This window comes from Tyto alba, unplaced genomic scaffold (genome assembly GCF_018691265.1).
Source record: "Tyto alba isolate M040663 unplaced genomic scaffold, T.alba_DEE_v4.0 Super-Scaffold_3, whole genome shotgun sequence".
NCBI classification, from domain to species: Eukaryota; Metazoa; Chordata; class Aves; order Strigiformes; family Tytonidae; genus Tyto; species Tyto alba.
The window spans coordinates 2,748,715-2,769,093 of NW_024881304.1; the positions used below are offsets into that span (position 1 = coordinate 2,748,715).

The 20,379-nt window shown below is 42.9% G+C and overlaps 1 protein-coding gene across 4 annotated transcripts in view; it reads right to left on the reverse strand.

Moving 5' to 3' along the window:
* Positions 1-20,379, reverse strand: part of STAB1 (stabilin 1) — a 63,024-nt gene that overhangs the window by 30,929 nt on the left and 11,716 nt on the right. For all 4 annotated transcript variants that reach the window (XM_042799331.1, XM_042799329.1, XM_042799330.1 and 1 more), the window contains 19 exons: positions 19,851-19,920; positions 18,855-18,950; positions 18,289-18,405; positions 17,344-17,540; positions 16,990-17,123; positions 15,298-15,425; positions 13,821-13,912; positions 12,121-12,243; positions 10,409-10,555; positions 8,480-8,542; positions 7,192-7,305; positions 6,739-6,792; positions 5,256-5,336; positions 4,799-4,957; positions 3,856-3,918; positions 2,392-2,493; positions 1,326-1,412; positions 852-963; positions 155-338 (listed from right to left, as the gene is read on the reverse strand). In XM_042799331.1, the coding sequence (XP_042655265.1) occupies positions 155-338; positions 852-963; positions 1,326-1,412; positions 2,392-2,493; positions 3,856-3,918; positions 4,799-4,957; positions 5,256-5,336; positions 6,739-6,792; positions 7,192-7,305; positions 8,480-8,542; positions 10,409-10,555; positions 12,121-12,243; positions 13,821-13,912; positions 15,298-15,425; positions 16,990-17,123; positions 17,344-17,540; positions 18,289-18,405; positions 18,855-18,950; positions 19,851-19,920 (2,123 nt within the window). The remainder of the gene's footprint in view (positions 1-154; positions 339-851; positions 964-1,325; positions 1,413-2,391; positions 2,494-3,855; positions 3,919-4,798; positions 4,958-5,255; positions 5,337-6,738; positions 6,793-7,191; positions 7,306-8,479; positions 8,543-10,408; positions 10,556-12,120; positions 12,244-13,820; positions 13,913-15,297; positions 15,426-16,989; positions 17,124-17,343; positions 17,541-18,288; positions 18,406-18,854; positions 18,951-19,850; positions 19,921-20,379) is intronic.

A 20,379-nucleotide genomic window follows, 5' to 3' on the forward strand; every position in this document is an offset into this window, starting at 1 on the left:
TTCTAGCAGGTTGGCTGTGTTACTCAAACAAACAATCCTGTGCACCAAGTATGCAGATGTTTATACACAATTACAGGGCTGGCAGCCTCACAGCCACTGTGTGCCTGTACAATGACAATATGCCCACCTGAATGTATATGCCAGGAAGACTGACCTTGCTGTGTCATTGAGGCTGCAAACAGCGTTCCGGTGGCAGTACTGGGACAGCCCACTTGGGCCACAGTTGTTGGATGTCTTGTCACAGAACTTCCCAGTATAGCCTTCCTTACAGGACCAGGACTGACACACACCACCGCTGCCAGGCCTGTTGTCACAGACACCATGAACACAGCCACAATCTGTCAAGTACATGGAGTAAGATCAGTAACTGAAAAAAGTCCAGAATCCACCACCGTGACAGCATTTTGTAGATTCTCAACTTCCCTTCACGACCTCTTCTGAATCAAATGACCAATCCATTTGTTCTTGACAGAGGGATATTTGCTGAGAGACATGTGTCATTACTCAAAATTTGGCCAGGGAACAGATCCGGTGACTGTTTGGGTCTGTGTTTTTATAGGCTGTAAGGACAGGCTCAAATTTAGGCTATCAAGCTCAAGGTCCTTGTCAACTGTCTTTTATTTCCTATCAGGAGAGATCTAAATCAAAGTCCCACATCTAAATTTGGTTGAAGTTTCCAAGACCCCCATCACCACTGTCCTATCAGCTATGTTTTCTCCACTGTTGTTTGAAGGGACACCCACGATGACATTTCCGATGGTGGTCTTGCCAGAAGGGAATCCAGGACACATGAACCTGCACTACGCCCTTGCCCTACATTTTATTCTAGCCACTCCAGCAGAATTACCAACCTTCATCACAGTTCTCGCCGTGCTTGTTTGGGTTTGAACAGATGTGGCAGGCTATTCCTTTGAAACCTTCAGAACAGTGGCAGGTGCCATGCCCTTGTATGCCATCACTGCACTGGAAGGAAAACCAAAAGAAAACCAAAGTGACTGAAACTCAGGGAACCAAGGCAGAGCCAAGACATTGATATTTGTCAAAGGCACATTGATACTTGCAGTAAGAAATAGGACTTTGAAGCGTGATGGTAGTAATACAAAATCTCAAAATACAGCTGTCTTCAACAGCCATGACATGATTCACATTAGAGCTCAAGATAGTAAACCCACCGAGTATGTGCCATTCCTCCTGGATCTTGTACTGCCACTGTTGTGGGCTTAGCCCTGGAGCACAAACTCTGAATTGTACTTATCTACAGCTACACTCTCGAAGCACACTGTCTCAACTGCTCATTGCAACACAGCAGGATCTTTGATATTTACATTTCCTCGGCCATAGCATGGACTGGAAAATCCCCCTGGGCACGGCATGCAGTCGGGACCAAAGAATCCTTTGCAGCATCCAGGTTTCTGAAACAAAAGCAAAATTGGTAAGGTATGATATGGCTTAACAAGAATTTCCTGGAGTCATCCTGCCCTCATAATTCTGGAATCCTGGTCTTCCTCTGCCATGGACTGAAATGGACTGTCTCATTTGGCATCTGTGTTTCTAGGAGCTCCTGCACTTAAATTATTCTTCAGCAATACCCCTCTTTCTGCTCACAGCCTATTATTCTCAGAATAAATTACTATTTTCTGCTTGTTCTCTGACTTCAACAAATAGGATCCATGTCTTCTATGAGCTTTTATTTCTTTAATAGTGCTGGCCCACTTACTCCTACTTTATCCTTGCTGAGGACTGCATTCCTTTGGAGGGATGTAGCAGTTCTGGATCACAGGCCTTGTTACAACCGACCAACAGAAGAACAATCACAAGACAGACAATCAGCAGTATCTAATGAGACACCCACAAATCCTTCCATATATTTGTCACTGTGGGAGCTCAGGAGCTGCAGGCAAATGTCAGGTCCATAAACTCACTAAGAGCGGCTTTCCTGAACCATCTGACAATGTTTCATAAACAGGATGCAATCACTTCTCAGCTTACAGCACTTTCCCTGTGCTCAGCTTCCTTTGGGAGAAATGCTAAAACCAGGGCACCCTCACAGAAAACATGCCACAGCTAACACTGCACCATTTGTCTCATGGCTTCCTCCAGCTTGGCTAGTTGCACCTGGTGTCCTTTATTTATAGATCATACTCAGGTACAATTGAGCTGCTTTCTAACATTTGCAGCAGGCTGGTATCCTGTGTTCTCTCTGTTTGCCAAAGAAAAAGCAGGTAGCCAGTTCATGTGATGGTCCTGGGGACAGTCCTTTGCATGGGACAGCTTTCCTTTTGCTCCCACCCAGTCCTCTCTCAGCTCAAGGAGTCAGAGCTCTTCTTGATGAATAAAGTAGAGCAAAGCTGAGCTCCTTTCAGAGGGAATGTGGTCTTTCATCACACTCACCGTGACAGTTTGATTGCAGTACCTGGCGCACCCCTTCTTCAGGACATTCAGGCCTTGTGGATCATGGACGTAGACACATTCTTTTGGTAAGAGTGTTGGTTCCTGTACAAACAAAACAAGCCATCAGTACCGTAACCTTCTGCTCCGCTCTTTTTGCTGCAGAGAGCAACTATGCCTATCTCTGAGCTGAGGAAGTTCACAGAGGAGCCAAGGTGAACAACATACTGTTAATGGCATGCCTATCATGAAGGAAGGCACACAGCAGCTTTCTCTTGCTCCCAGCAGTTCACAAGTCTAAGCCAAGGTGCTGCCCTTTTGTTCTAATAATAGTGTCTATGATAAGGGAGAGAGCAAGAGTAGGGGGAGATGACAGGGAGAGAGGGGGAGGAAGGGAGGGAGAAGAGACAAGGGGGAGAAAGGGGAGAAAAGGGCAGGGACAGGAAGAAATAGAGAAATAGAGAAAGAGGGGAGGAAATAGAAGGCGGGGGGAAAGGCAGGAGGGAGGGAGAGTGGCACAGAACGGGAGTAAGAGAGAATGAGAGAGTGAAGGAGGGAAGAAAGGAAAAAGAGAGAGAGGTGAGACAGAGAGTGAGAGAGGGCAAAGGACTGCAAATAATTTTGGAACAATGTTCAGTGACCTGTCATGGAGTTAGGCATGGGCAGAATTGGGCCTGGGATGATTCTGGCTTCACCTGCTTCAGTCAAAGAGGAAAATGAGCGACTAGTGATTTTGCAGAGCTCTACTTCAGACATTCATGCTGAGACCGCATCAGCAAGTTCTCCAGAAGTCAGATGTCTCAGAAGACACCCAACAGTTAACTGGTGAACACCCCCCTCTCTGCCTTTCACAGACATCTTAGGCCTGGCCTTCACATGGGGTTTTCCTAGAACTTGCTGTTCTGCTAAACTCAGCATGGAATAACTCAAAAACCGGCACCCAGCCACCTCCTCCTCCTTACTCCACCTTCAGCTAGTTCTGCTCATCTCTGAATCAGCCTGGAGCACAGGCCAAGAACAAATTGTTTCTCACCCTCCGCAGTGCAGAAATCTTGTTGTGATTCTGTGGCCATGATATAGGCAGTGGTAGTACTGGATGGTACTAGTGGGATCAGGCTTGGTTCTAGCAGTCTGGAGGAGCTGAAATGTGAGCAGGAAAGCCCTGCCTGAAGCAGAGCAGAAGTGCTAAAAGCTGCAAGTCTACAATTTCATTTGGCCCAGACTGTCTCCCAGCTCTCTCCATTGATTCAGTAAACAGATTTCAGAATAAGAAATAGCACACGCAGTTAGTGGGTGACAGTCTGGGATCAGAGCATGGATATGAGGGGAGCACGTGTCCTCTAACAAGCCTCTCTATTGGTTGCCTTTCCTGCTCTCAATTTGAAAGTGGCTTGGGTTAGAAACTATCTATCAGTCTGTATGTCATTATGCAAAGAAGAAATTACCAAAATAATCACAAATATTTACCATTTCTCTGCTGCCAGGTGGGCAAATGCTGTTGTTGAGGGCCTCACAATCCACACAAGAGCCCTGTTGAGAAAACAAGAGGGGAAGACTTAATCTTCTCAAATGAACCCATTCCCTATGCCAAGAACTGCTTCCAGTATAGATCCAAAACATCACATGTATCAGAAACATTCCTAGGAGGGAGTTTTCACACTCTGAAATGAGGTAGGTTTATCACTTAAATAGAATGATTGGCTTGTCTCAAGGAGATGCTTGCACCTGACTGCAAGATGGGGTCTGTCTCCACCTTGGGCTTCTCAGCCACCAGACACACAGCTATGCTGGAAAACACTTTGGGCATCCATGCAGCAGGCCTAACTAAATCAGCAAATTATGTGGACCCTCTGACCACTTGGGATTAACTGCGTCTCTCCAAATCAGGTACCTCTTCCCCCTTCAGAGCCTTATCTTCTTTCTTCAGTAACCTACCAATGATCAAACTGGGGAGCAAGCACCTAAAATAAGGTATACAAAGCTGTTCAGGTGAGAGTATCACACAGCATTTGTAGCTCCTGCTACTGAATGACTGCTTCCTGCCCAGACTACAGGACACCAATGCTGATAGTGATAGGACCAAAGTGTTGTCAGCTGAGTTAGTAACTGTGGTGTGAAAATCATAATTTAAAGCCTCATGAAAAGGCAAATATACTTCTGAATCAAAGGTAGGATGGGTGCAAGGAAAGAACAACAACCTACAAGGAACATTTGCTGATTGCCAGAAAAGCAGTGCCGAGTGTTAGCAGAAGAAACAATGACAGTGCTGATACTGCCTAAGTTCATGTCAGGGGACCTCTCAGAGAGAACTCATTTCCCAGATGCAATTTGCACAGTCTGCTTTTGTCCCTCCAGGCAAGCATGGGGTCTACAACAACCACCAGCGTGAGAGTGGGAGAAGCTGACTTACCGTCACAATTTTATGTTGCTCTTCATTGCATCTGTGAGGCAAAATGGGAATTATTGAAGGAGGGATGAAGATGCCATCCAAGGTATGAATAATACCATTTGAAGCCACAATGTCTCGCATGTTTAAGGGGATCCCTGATTCACCCATCAGAATTCTTCCCTGATGCAGAAACACAAATAATTTATCTGCACTTTAGTGCGTTAGACTGTATCAACTGCATAAAGTCAATGCAGGAAACAAATAGTACACAGCATCAAGTGCAGCCACACAAATGGTCAAGTCTCTTAGGAGTCACAGGTTGGATAAGAAGCAAACTAATTCAGTGACCTCATTTAAGTCTAGCTTTTTAGGCAGAGGAGGAAGCAGAGATGGGCTGAAACCACATTGTTCAGAACCACAACCAGACTTTCTCCTAGCATGGGAGGGTTTGCCCAAAAGGGTTTTGATTCATACTTACATCTGCACTGATGTTGATGGTAAGTATCTGGTTAGCCATAGTAACAATGTGTGGCATCATTATCAGCTTTTCTACAGTCACCTGAAATAAAACCACAAGGGAACAGCACCATGAAAAAGCAGGGTCATTTCAGTACAGCTTACAGAATCCTTCCGTGATTCCTGCCACTTAAAAAACGTTGACTTGACTTTAACATTTACATTTCATGAAATACCTTAACACAAACAATGAGTCAGAGGGAAATCTGGGACTTCAGGTGAATTGTTTGCAATAACACAAACACAGTGTTGCCAGCAGCAGAAGCCTTGGTTTTCATTCCTTGTGTAAGTAATAGACCGGCACACCTGAAATCAAGTCTCACTAATAGTGTCTCTTACTAATACAGCTGCAGGGAGGGTCAGACTAACAAGGGATTTTCCAGGACATATTCAATAAACAATGAAAGCTCAGCCAGAAGCATAACAGAGAACATTCTGACTTAATAAACTTATTTCTAAAGGCAGAAAAAAGGTGAACTGCAGCTGCTGTACTGTGGAACTCAGGATTTGAGGTGAGACATTCTGAGAACCAAGACAATTGTTACTTTTGTGTCCACCAGGTTATTAAACAGTAACTCAGCTTGTTAGCATGTTGTTATTCATCAATTGCAAGCAAAACTACTTTTGGGGGTTTTGTCAAAGTGCTGCTTATTTTCTCTATTGGAATTAGGAAAATCACAAGGACTGGCATTTGCTTCTCAGTAAAGAATGGGAATAATATTGATATTTCTTAATGAAGGACATGACATTGTACTATGATGCTTGAGTATTCACTTCCTCCACAGGTTTTGTGTTTAACTTTAAACATTTCTCTTGTTTATTGTATAACGGAAAATGCTTTGTTGATGAACTATACTGATTTTATTTACCATTATAGTACACAGCAATGCTGGTGCAAGAATTGGCAGTACTGGCTCAGATCACAGGCTCACTTGCACCAGCTGTCCATCTCTAACTTGATCCACTGATTGAGCCCAAGGAGAGAGGAAAAGCAGCAGAGAGTTTGGACCAATTCTTAGCTTGGCTATAACTTTTGTGTTCCTGATATTAGTGTTTTAGGGAAACTGTAGGCTGGAGACTTCATAATTAAGGTAGACTCCTAATTAGTTTCACAAATTAAAGTGATAACAGGAGAGCATTTGCCTGCAGTAAACTCTGCTGGACAATATTTTCATTGTGAAGACCATCCAGTTAAGGAGCACCATCACTCCCAGGGAACTCAGAGTTTTGTGACGGAAGAGCGCAAGCTGTCCCTTTTGGCAACTGCTTTCACAGTAAACATTTTGCCTCATTAGATCCTGAATCAAATCTCTGCTCCTCCAGGGGAAGTCCAAGAAGTATAAGCAGAAGTCATCCACACTCCAACCTCTATGCCAAACAACACAGTTGCTAATATGCAGGGCCGAAGGCCCCAAATTATCTGGAATTAGAGCTGCTGGCCTTACCGCTGCTGAAGTGTAGATATGATGTTTCACAAGTTCTTGAAGCTTATTTATGCCCTAAGGAAAAGAAGAAAACATAAGAATTAGATACCTCTTCAATGGTCAGCAGTAAGAGGAGACAACTACATTTTATTTTAACCAGTGACTGACAATGCCAATGTACTATAGCAGTGAATTCACTTGGCAAGTGAGTTCCTTCATTTTTCCCCACCCAAAGCCGGGGTGAGGAAAGCAAGCCAAACATCTGATTTGAACAATCTGGCTAACCATACTTCTCATTGCAGGTGCCATCAGCATTCACTTCTCTCCCAAAGCCTTACAGAAACAGAGACGTGGATAACCATCTCCAGGAAGAACAGCCTTCAGCAATGATCAGATACGTTGCAGAAGCCATTCCAGCACAGCCTAGTGTAAGACATCCTGAGCTAACTGTGTTGAAGTACTATGAGCTCTCACCTCTGTGAAAAGATAAATGAGCCTTCCATCTCTCAACTTATCCACACCATCATTGCTGGGTACAAATACAGTAAGGGGGCCTGGTCCATCCAGTATTGCAGGCAGGCCGCAGTTCTGCAAAAACAATACGAGATTTCATCATGGATGAACTGACTAGCATGAATTAGTGAGGAGGTCTATCAGGAAGGGAGAGGAAACTCTAAGCAACACACTAGAGGCAGAGCTATTGCAAAGCAAACGTATACAAGAGGCTACCGGACACCAAGGATAGGTATGTAATACAACAGAGGCATAAATGCCAAAAAACATAGCTTGGACAATGAAGCCACCGGTATGAATGCACCTAATGTGAACAAGGGTGTACTGGACTAATACTCCTTGTGTGCTTTCAACACACAAGTACATCTACAGAGACTAAAACTGTACCTTCTCGCCTGAAAAGGAGAAAAAGAGAATCCACTCTATAATCACAATTGCAGTTAGTGAGTTTTGTAAACAACTTAAGGAATAAACTCTTTAATGTGAGTGTGGTGAGACACTGGCACAGGGTGCCCAGAGCAGCTGTGGCTGCCCCCTCCCTGGAAGGGTTCAAGGACAGGTTGGACGGGGCTTGGAGCAACCTGGGCTGGTGAAAGGTGTCCCTGCCCATGGCAGGGGGTTTGGAACTAGATGATCTTTAAGGCCTCTTCCAACCCTAACCTTTCTATGAACTAACAGACACAGGGCTGAAAACAGGCCAAGACTGTTGTGAGCAATGATAGAGCAGATCCAGATGACTCTGATGGAGGTAAAAGGAAGATCAGTCTGCCTCTAGTGAAAATATTAACTAAATGAATCCTGGGCAGAAGCCTCAAGGGTTTATAACCTGGGGACTTCTTTTATTTAGAGATCCACACTCCCAAAACCAGGTAGCTACAATCTAGCTTGGCATGGGCAGTCATGAAACATTCACTCTTTGTCCTGACAGTGGTCAAGAACTAAACATGCTTTGGAGAACAAACTCTCCAGGGTAGAGGGGAAGGGGAGGTGGCAAAGCAGATAGGAAAGAGGCATGTATGCTTGATGCTTGTGCCAGATCCCCTATAGATGTGAAAACTCCAATCTTTTCCATTACATTTGCTTATGTAAAATACACAAAATAAGAAATGACACAGAAAAAAGCATCCAGAAAGAAAGACAAACCACTGAGATGTATTTAAATGTTACTCAAAATTCCTACAAAAAAAGCAGTAGGCTTTGCAACAGCAGCAGTGCCACATCTTCCTGGGGCAGACACAAACAGGCTTACCTCTAGTATAGTTTCAAATCTGCTGAAGATCTCCATTGAAGCAAGGATCTCACCAATGGTTTTCTGCAAGAAGATATGAAGAGCAAAAAATGGCTGGGGCTGAAGCGAGGTCTGAGCACATACTGGAACGGCTTTGGCCAGTTTATGTTTGTGGTTTGCATGTAAAGATCTACAGGAAATAAATCATCATCCTTGAAGTCTTCAAACCCTCTGTGTTAGACAAGGACTGAGCCTGTAGTAACTTAGGCACAAACTTCCTCCCACACAACAAACCAGATTTTCCAAGGTACCATGCACTTGAGCACCCTTTTGTTTTTCTACTCATATCTGCAGATTAAATTAAATGAAGAGGCAATTGCACAGTATCACTAAAATTAGAGACACTACTTCCAGTGATATACAAATCGGTTCTGGACTGGTAGGTAGTGGAGCTGCTCTGTCATCTCAAGTCTCCCTGTGCTTTGAGGACAAGAGTCCTCACTGCCATCTGCAAATGAGCCCCAATGCTGAGAAAATACAATAAGTATGCATATTCCTGAAAACAGAGGAAATAGATGTCTTCGTTTTTGCCTCATTGCCCATGAAGACAAAGGTAACAGAAGGAATGTCCCTTCAGGTATCAAAACTTGTGAAGGGGCTTGTCTGACCTCTATTTGCAGGAACCTGCATGTTTTTTTGTCAGAAAGTGCTTCCCACAAAGCACACAGAGGCACAGAATATGACTTCTAAGGAACACAGGTACAAAGGAATCTGATGTCAAAAATGGCTCACATGATCACTAGCCCTCATTGCAAAGCCAGCATTGCAAGGGAAGGAAACGTCTGAAGTGATCTGGAGAAAGACAAGCTCTGCAGGGAGCACTCACTGTCCTGCCACCCAGAGGAGCCACAAACCCTTCCCTGCAGGTACCTGAGTGCACAAACACAGTGGTTCAGCTTCCCCTCTGGACCTCCTGACACTCCTTTTACAAAAACGCCCTCATGCAGGTCATAAGACTGAGGGCATCTTAAGTGAAGCAGACTTAAACATCAGTGATGGGCACTCAGAACTTGTACAACTGATACATTATCTCAGGGCACTTCAGCTGAAGAGCTATTAACACTCAACACAACACTCTGCTTTTTAAACAGACAAAATACAGCCATAACATTACACAGTCTGTTTTAATAGATTAATCACAATGGAGTAAAGGAAGTGCAAACTACTACTAAAATCCTACCAAATCCAAGAGCTTGTGTCATTCTATGAGTAATTTTTTAAAAGGAGGTAGGAGGTAACAGGACCTGCTTTCTGCATATAGAAACAATATAAAAATGCTCAGGCATAGCAGTGTAGTAGCTATAGCAAAAACTTCTCCCAGCTAACAGGGAAATGTGCTTAGCAGAACTTGAACCTGAAACTCCTGCCCAGCATCTTAATTTCAATATATGACTTCAAAATGCAAAAGTCTAATGATTATTTGTCCTCATTTCAAATATTTTTAATGCAAAGAAACTCTTTAATTATAATTTCAAAATGCAGTACAGACTGAAGAAAATAATTTGATTTTTATGTGAAAAACGATTTTCCAGTATTTCTGCTAAAAGATATATATTCTGTAATATACAACTGAAAAAAAAGCTCATCTGCTATGAAGGGAGTGATCTTACTCGTGAAAGTAGAACTCTCTACTCATCTAAGCATTGTAAATGCATTATTGCAAAGTCTGTATCTATCTGGTTTATGCAGTACTATTAGCTACTTTTAATGCTATGCTGACATAATAGTACCTAGCAGGCCTTATCAAGAGTTGAAAACATAATAGCTAGCCTTTCCCCTTTAAAAACAGACTCACTGATTTGAAAGTTTAATGATGAAAACAGATTTCTGTTTTTTGAAGTGTTTATTCTGCTATCCCATAAAACAAAAGAAATACAAATGTCTGTGTACCTGTGGGTTTCTGAGGTTGTCAGCGCTGTTTTTTTTCCTCAGGGTGTTAACAACATGCATGATGCCATTGGCTGCTGGTAGGTTCGATTGCAAAACATTGTACAGTTCCCCCGGCGTGTCTTGATATCGAAACGATTTGATGTATGGCTGGATAATAATAAAAGGTTATTTTCTTGTGATATATCTGTGTTATGATGATAGATCTATAAACCATTGTTCCCTTCAGTGCTCTCCACCTATGGGTCAGCAAGGTGAAGACACAACCAGAGATACTCTGGAAAAAGTAAATTCAAGGGGTGACCTGGGTGTAAAACAAACATCCCACTTCTGCTTGAGTTTGGGTAACATTTTGATCCTGGGGGTACTTTTAAGTCTTATTACAGAAATAAAGCCTAATCTGGGACAGTCGGCTCTATAATTAAGTTTGTCTGACTGTGAACGGTGCTTGATCCCCGTTCTGGATCACAAATGGGTGCACTGGCCATCAAGAAGCTGCTGCACCAGTCTGCCAAGTACAAGGAGAGAGGCACGGTGCCTCTTGGGCACCAGAATACAGTATGGGGAGGCAATCCTGGAACTACAGCTTTGATGGCAACTTTTATTGGCTCATAATGCCAACAAGGAGTCTTCATAACAAAGACAAACCAGTCAGGGTCACTGAATTATAAGGCACGTATCTGGTCCTTCCATATTGTATACAACCTTGCACTGAAGCTGGGTGTATGGAGGTGTTCCAAAGGTAACCTACAAACTAAGTATCAAGGTATTGGTGCTGCAGCCATAATCCAAGTTCAGGCAAGCACAGCTTCCCCATGCTTTTCATTTCACCACGTGCATTTCTTGAACTGCTCCTCCCTGCCCTGAACTTCAATTCACATCACTGAGGATTCTAGCTGAAACAAAGGAAGGGGAGGGCAGACTTCCCAGATCAAAAGACTCCTGAGTAAACAAACAGGAAAGAAATTTAAAAGAAACATCGACAAGCTCAGATCAGATTCTCTGGCTCCAAATAGTGCTTTGTCCTTTTGATGCATGCAGGGTGCATGTATTACGACCTAGACCTCAAGGGCAAGGCTGGATCCTCAGAGAGGAAACATATGGCTCTCCCTTAGCCAGCTGTGAGCATGCATGCAGGAAAAGTGCGGGATGGAGAGAGAACAGTGGATGCTGGAAAATATGAGTCAATTGGAAAAGGGAAAAGGGGAAAAAAGCCATATCAAAACATAATGATGAAAAAATCTTTTATAGGATGACTAAGAAAAGTAAAATATAGGGGAAAAAGGAAACTGGGAGAGAAAATATTCAGCATGTGGCTGTGTCCAAGCACACAGTCTCCAATGAGAAGCACTCCATATGAAGAGAGACTTTGCTGCCTCCTTCCATGTCAGCCACACTGATATTGTACCTGCTAACAGTGTAGGGAAAAGGTCTCTTCTCCAGAATACATATACAGATCAAGGAAAGACCATTCACAAGTCAGATTCTGGGTAATTGGTTGTCTGCAAGACAGGAGAATTGGTTGCTTGGGGTGTCTGGTCTTAAATCACCTTGCTTTGGACTCCACAAAGGAGCTTATTGTTCTGATCACAGGCAGGTTGATTAGAGAAAAAGGTTTTCTGGTTAAGAAAGCACACCAAGGAAACTATGCTCAAGCTCCAGTCTGTCCTACATGAAAGCAGAGGTCCAGGACTTTGATTCAGGAGATCCTTTACCTGGCTACTGAATGTTAGCTGATGTCCTGACAAGGTCCACAGAGTCTTGGCTGTTACCATGTCTTCTATCAAATGCAGGCCAGGAACAATGTGCATTCTGCACAAATGCTCAGCAGTGGTATCCTTTGGGAATAAAGACCACATAGATAAATGACATGTTCTTTCAAAAACCTCATTTAGTGAAAGAGCCATAATATTACTTTTCTCCCAGCTAACACACTGAGAGAAATTCTTAGCATACAAGATTGAGCTTCCCTCTTCATTTTAGTTCACTGGAGTAGCACTGTGGCAGACGTTCTGCTTCTGTTTATGTACACAAGCAAACACAGGGAGACTGATTAACCTGCAAGTGACTTTAGAGGAATCCCCTACAGAGAAATCTATTGGACTTGGACAATTTAAAAACTATCCTTGCATACTCCAGATCATAAAACTTGCTGAAGCTCCCCATACACAATCTTTGTTTATGTTTGACCATGTAGGTGGTCTAAGGTGCCAAATTTACATTTAGTTTCTTCATTTCTTTTCTGGTCTTTCCATCCCTGGTGTTTCTTTAAGACGATCCTCTGTCAATACTGATTTAGGTGGAACTGATCCTTATGGGAACAGGTAGACTAGATAACTCAGGGGCCTTTCCTGATGTATTTTCTATGAATCCAGAAGTTACCAAGATGACCTAGGCACAGGGCCTGACTTGTGTTAGTGGAAACCTCTGCTCAACAAGCTAGTAGAAGACAGCTAATGGCCCTGGCATTTGTAGTTTAGGAGCTGCTCCCTAAACTCTATATGAGTTACTGCTGCTGCATAAATAGCTTTGCTATCAAGTAAAAGAATGATATTTCTAAACCAGCTGGAAATGTAATGTTCAAATGGGGTTGGTGTGTCTGGATTATTCTAAAGACATTTATGTTCTTATATGTGAGTGCTAGCTGCAAGCTAGCTGCCACCTGAAACACAACAGGCACCTTGCCTAGCATGCAGTTGAAGTCCTTACTGTGTGATCTGCATTTGTAGCTCATGTGTGCTGACTTTTAGCTCTGTCCTGGGAAAACCGACCTTCTCATCCTAATGATGAATATCCTTGTTGTGGGCTTAACTGTACAAAAACTACTGCAAATAACCACAACAATTAATAAATAAATAAAATAATAATATGACTTGAAGGATCTACTTGCTGAAGCTTCAAATTCCCAAACTCTTGTCCTGGCTCCCATAGCAGCATTCTTTAGGCTTGCCATACTTGCTGTCCCCATGAATAAAATGAGCTCTCATGAACTTGACACCATACCCACATCTAGGGCCATAGGCCCATAATTCAGTACTTTGATGCACATCTCAGCCTCTTTTGAAAACCCCACCCCCAAGTAGTGAAAGGCCACCTAAAGTTTTGAGAATAGTCACAGACAGGAGGTCTGAGCTTTAAATGAAGGATGGCCAGAAAAACTTACACTTTCTGATATTAAAACTCTGTCAATACTGAAGAAAGAGACAGAGGTTTTAAAAATAATGTGAGGGATGTAACATCCTCTATGAGATTGCAACTTAACCAGACAAAGAAGAGTCTTCCCAAGAAATTGCTTCTATAAATACCACCATCCAAAGTCCCTAGCTTATGTGTCAATCAGTTTTTATAGGCTGCAGAACTCAGGCAGGAAAGAATCCTAAGACAGCAAAAATTTGCTAAAACCAAGAAAACTTACGTTAAATTCCATTCTATCATGAACTGGAAGAAGGGATGGTACAAAGACTGTGAAAGGCCCATATTTAGTCAGCAACACTGAGCAACCAGAAGCTGTAAAAAGAGTGGCAACGTGAAGTAGTTACTTGGTATATGGTTTAACTCCAGCAATAATTATTCCTCTTGTTAACATCACAATTCAGTCTACACATTTTTGGCCTGGTGCAAGTAACTAGTACTTGTTTACAAGGAAACAGAGGGAGTGTGTTACTGCTATCACAGCCCAGTTTGGTTGCTATTAGTTTTAAGCACTTGCCCACAAGATTTCTGAGGGATTTTTGGTGACTGTGGTCCATTTGAAATCACTGCTGAAATCTGTAGAATATTCATAATTTTGTTCCCACATGCTTACCACCTTAATCTTGGGCCAAGTGTCCTCTGTATTCCCCTTGAAACAACTAATTTTTGGGTGTCATCGGGATTTATTGAGATTAAATAATACTTCCTGACAAGCTCTTATGAACCCACAGTTGTCAGTCTTCACTCAATTGTCAATGGCCCATCAACAAAAGTCCACATCAACAAAGGTCATTATGTATTAAGTCCTACTTCACAGGAGTTAGGAACCCAGAGATCTTCATGTGGGTGCCCATAGCACCAATCATTATGGAAAACATATGCAAAAAATTAGTGTTGGCAACACTGGTACGTAGCAGGGAGGGGTATTCACAGAAGCTAAGCTGAGATTTGAGCCGTATCTCTATGCTCCAGTCAAGTTAGTGGAGATAGAGAAGATTGTGCAGAGGATGAGCTGGAGAAGGTATCTAACATAAATATACTTTGACATGAGCTAAAGGGTTCTCATTCTTTTCTTGGATTACAGTGAGGCAAAAATTAACCTTTGCAGATATCACTCCCCACACTTGCAGTATGCAGGTTCTAAAACAGTCTTCTATGCTTTGCAAAGCAATTCCTTGCTCAGAAAGTACCATGGTGCATAGAATAAAGCCTTTTCATCTCTATAATAGCCACTCACACGTGCGTGCTGGCAAGGAGGCTGTTTAAGGGCTTAGCAGATGTTCTACTAAGTAGAGGACCCATGGCACACCTGTCTCAAGCATCACTGCTAGAAAACAACTTCAGCTGAAAGATTGATAAGTCTTCAACATAGACACTGCAGATGGAGGTACAGTGGTGGTTTGATACAAACAGGTTTCAATCACGCCTTCAAGGCATGTTTTTCTTCTTTTGCAGATATGGTAAGTCCTTTGCCAGGACTGTAAAATACCTAATACTCATCCACAGTGCTCTGTGCAACTGTCTTCTCAATTCACAGTCCAGGATTGGCACTATGAGTTCAGAGATGTGCTGTGTTTAATTTTGCAGCCCACAGTCATACACTGTGAAATAGATCTTTTATGCTGAAAGGCTTTTAGTCTTTTCTGACATACTTGCCCCATGTTTGCTCCATTCCCCCAAAAAAGTCAAAAGACATTTACCAAACATTTTCCTGGCAACGTTTAATTTCCTAGCAAACCGTCCCCGTGAATTATGCTGAATTATCTCGCTCAATAGATCTTTATAGCAACTTCTCCCATCTCCAATCTCCCCTTCTTTACACACACAGCTAAGAGACAAGAATGAAACATAACAAACCATTATAAAACAGTTCACAACATATTCAACAAATGTAAGTAGAACAACATGTCAGTATCTACTACTTGAAAGACAAATCCCATCTTTAAGGTGTACGTAAAAGCCTAGTAACTTCTGCTTAAACTAAGTGACAGTAAAAAAGATGCACACCTCTGGAGTGCAAGCAAACTTGGACATACCAAAAGAGAATGAAGATGCTTTCTCAGATACAATAGATACAGGCACAATATCGATTGTCTGCTCTACAGTTCAGGGTACAGATAGCCACAATATATTTATTGACACCTTTCTAAGTAGATACTCAGTCAGTAACGGTTGTTACAGCATCTGAAAATTTGAGGTAATGCATAAAAAACGCAGGCTAAGTGAAAATCTAGCAAAGAGCTCCTGTGTGACCCCTCAGTTTCAGTGAGAAGTGCCAGCTCAAGCACATCAGTTAGCTACAGTTCATCTTAGACTTAATGAGGGCCTCAGACAGGCTAATGACTTTTCCAGAAAAGCTTATCTACATGTGAAAATCTCCGTCCTGGTTCACATGGATTGAGAGTCATTACTCAGAGACTACTTAAGATCACTGGCCAATAACCATGTTTTTTCCTTTTGGGTTTTGTCCAAGTATTGGCTCTGCCCTTTCTGTTTCAGGGATGCAAAAACATGTGACATGAGAGGAATTTGACATTACTCCAGCCTTAGAGGGCTGAGTGCCAGCTGCTGGAGAACAGATGTACTAAGGCAGGGACTGTGCTGAACACCGTGTTCTGCACTGTGCTAGCATATCTTCAGAAAGAGAAACCACTGTGTTTCAGTTCTGGCCTGGAGCACACAATGAGCAGGCAGATGCTCAGTTTTAGCAGCACTGGAGAAGGAAGGGTCAAGAAGATGGGACTGTTCTTTCCCTCTTCAGTCCCTCAGAGAAGCTCCACCTTTTTCTGGTAACACGCAAAATCCTCGGTGAATCTTTCTCTGGTGTTTGGGAGGCCATTATGCAAAAATGATCCTAGATCTGGCAATATTTCCCATCTAAGGGGTTATCAACTTCTAGGTGTTTTGCTCCTGAGCACTAAGTGAGGTCTGGTGTTTCTTCCCCCAACTTCCCCTTTCCCTGCCAATCTGCAACTCTAATTTCTTGCTTACAGGCCTGAGTGGGGAGAGAGCCAAAGACTTAGCCCTCGGAATTAAATGTGGGCAAATGTGAGCAAACAAGTCACACACATCTGTTTTAACAATTGATTATTAATTGATAATACCCTACTACTACCACCAACTTGGAGAGCTACATCTCCAGTTTACATCACAAAAGACTCTGCTGCACCAGATTTAAAGCACCTGTGACCCACATGCCAAATTTTACAATGACTGATGTAAAACTCTTTACTTTCAATGGGCTTGTTACAAACAGGCTCTTCTCCAAAGGTGACTCTAGCCCATTCTTCTCAGTCAGCTCTCAGTGTCTTCAAAATTCAGCTCATCCCAACTCAGTTTCTATCCTAGCTGCAGAATAAGATTCTTTAGTAACAACCGTTAAACTGGCTTACCTAGGATTCCCCTGGGAATTAATTTCACATGTGGAAGTCACATCGCAAAAATACTGTCGGCAATCATTGGGAAATACAGAACATTCGGAAGAAGGAGTTCTCCTACTCATCCCACGCTTGCAAACACAAGATGCCTAAGGGAAGGCAACACAGTGATTATGGAGCTGTATTAATCAACTTTTACCCAGTAAGTTACCCTACAAACGAGCCGTCTGCTTTCCTTTTGCAAAATCTAAGGTGAGGAGAGCAGCTTTGACCAACACAAAGCTCACATGGTGAGCTCATTTGAAGAACTTCTCATCTGGCCATTTTTCAGACCCTTACAGGTTGCTGACGTGCTGTTATTGCACTTACCTCTCCTGGACGTCTGTAAACACAAATTGTAGAGTTTTCTGGGCAGCCTCCATTGCTGTCAACACAAGGGTTTATGGGCTGGCAAATCCTCCCATCTCCTTGAAATCCTTCTTTGCAGGTACACTGATACTTTCGTGGTCCAAGAACCTTACATACAGCAAAGGGGGAGCATGGAGAAGCAGCACAAGGATCCTGAGCTGCAATTAAAGAGATGAGAGGTAAGAGTAACCGAACATCTGATTTAAAAACAGCACTTACTGTAGCACAGCAGAATAAAAAAGACCTGGAAAGAATGGAGTATATGGAATTTATATTATTAAACTTCTAAAATTTCCCCCCAAAATAAAATAATTTCAGACAGCAGATGTTTTGGGATTTTTGATCTGAGGAATTTGGATGACATATTCTTCGTGTTTCTTCAGTAACAGAAGTGTGAGTGACAGAGGATGCCTCGATTTATTTCTGAATTTCCATCATATCTGAGAATATATGAAACTGCAGTTTGGTCAGTAAAAACTGTAAAAGGTCAGTGAAAGTAGAGCTATCCATAGCTAGTTAATCACATGCATCTTATTGAGTTTCTTTTAACAAAACAAATTCACAAGATTAAATTTAAAATCAGTGAAGAAATCCTTCAATTACACAATTTATTATTTAAACTGTTACAGACTCACCCATATCCCATTGTTACAGTTATTCAGTACATACCTGTAAGCGAGTGCTAGATGGAATCTGCGACTCTAATTAATTTCTTGCTTTCAGGACCAAGTGAGAGGAGAGCTAAAAACCTAGCCCATAATCTTAAAGGGATTCCTAAAAAACAGGTTCTTATGCCTGTGCAGTGCAGTAAGCATTGTATTCAGTGATCAAATTCATCCAGAGACATCAGTGCAATAATATTTTTCCAAACAGGGCATCATTTAGGGTCACAGAGAAATTTCTCACCTTGACAAGTGCTCCCACTTTTTCTGTAGCCCAGCTTGCAGTCACACGTTGCTGTCCCATCCCTTACCACACATTCACTGTTGGCCTCGCATGTCATACCTTTGCAAAGGGGAAGCTCTGAAATCACACAGCAAAGAGGGTTTCCCTTTGAGCATGCAGGGCACTGCTGAAAGATACAACTTACCTTACAGAATATCTGGAAATGAAGGCAATTGTGGTTTCTAGTGGCCCTCAAGCTGGCACAAAAGCAAGGGAATATGAGCAGTGCGGACAGCTCTAAATCACTGGCAGCCTGGGTAGCCAGGTCCTACAAGGCTGAGAGAAGAGAGGATCTATCCAGTTTCCAGAGAACGGAGGCACAAAAAGATGGTATATCTTGGCCACTGTCACAGAGTGGGGAGCAGACCCCGGCCTTTCCCTCTGTCTAGATCTCCAGTGCTCAGATCATCTTCCCTCTACATTCCCAAGCTATTCATTGCCCCCCCAGCTCCTTTTTGGACACATGCATCCAAGCCCATATCATAGTTTAGCTCCAACAGCCCCTCTGCAGCTATCAATGTATTTACCTTGGTCACACCTGGGGCCGGTGTAGCCTCCATAGCATGTGCAGCTTCCATTCCCAGTGATGCCGCTGTTGCATTCCCCGTGCACACAGTCACACACTGCAAGGAAAGTCCAGACAAATCTGACCTTCAGCTACAACACAGTGCATAGGGCTCCAGGCATACATTTGCCAACTTCCCTGGGACTTGGCACCCTGATTTCCCACCAGTAAGCGACAGCAAATGTAGCTCCTTTAAAAAATAGGCCATGCCAGTCAGAACTTACAGAGTGCAAACTGGGCTTAAGATGTCCTGGGCTTAAGAAGACAAAGTACTGCCCTGTAAGAGCAGCCTTGAATGCAAGATCTAGACCAGCTTTTCAGGCATGTGTTTTAACTTCCCACTCCTCTATGTCTCCTGAAGCCAATGTGGAAGGAGGCAGTGTTATGAGAGCCTGCCACATCTGTGATCCCAGCATTGGTGTTGTGTGAGCACAACCACCAAGCTCACATCTATCTCAACTGTGTGGATACAGGGGAGCCAGAAGTTGGACAAAAAGGGCTCCTTTAACAGCCAGGCTGCACTGGTGATAAATCACTTCCAAAAATGCCATGCATGAGAAGCAGCACTGTATTAATTTTGTAGGGAGGGCAACAAGGAAGAAGCTGCGAGACAAGTGGGGCAGTTACAGGCTCCTGGAAAATAGTTGGGATGTGAGTGTGGATCACTTCAGGGGTATAGGTAACAGCCTGGCTAAAAAAAATAGAGAAAACTGGGATAGCTCTGGTAAGGGGATTTACAACAGGAAAAATGGACTGATTTGAGTGAAAGACTGAAAATCATTTGTCCACTGGGACAGTGGAGAAGGGCTCAAAAACAAAATGCCAAGATACCTGCTAATGAACACTGCCAGCTGGCATCTTCTCCTCCTCTCCAGCACCCTTCCTCACTCAAACTCCCCCTACTCCTTCCTTGCTCTGTTATTTTTGTGGATGTTTCACCTGAATTACTTATCCTTACCTGACTGACAGTCTGGGCCAAACCGATTTTCATCTTGACAATTCTGGCAGGCAAAACCACTGTATTGCTCCTAGAAGGGCCCCAAAATGTCCCAGATGTTATTTTTCTGTATCATTGCATTGTTCCACACATTGTTACATTCAAAGTCTCTCCCCTGTTCTGATTTACTGTGACAGCTGAATCAATACAGTGAAGAAAACTGATCGGTTCAGTGCTCTAGTAGTATTAGCCAATCCCCATGGCAAAGAAGATCACAGCACAAGCTGACACACAGAGAGCATGCAAAATGCCAGCAAAACGCTGGTGGACATTGAGGAAACAATGTCCTAATCACAAACAGACAGGAATGTACCAGCTGGCTTCTGATATCTCTCTCTGAAAAAATAATTTGGAATTCACTAATGCCAATGGGACTTTTCACATTGATTTTACAGGACTTGGGGACCTTCAGTATATGTATTAATTGATAAGTGTCTAAGTCAAATACAAAATCAATTTTTCTCAAAGAAGGGACCAAGAAGTGGGATTT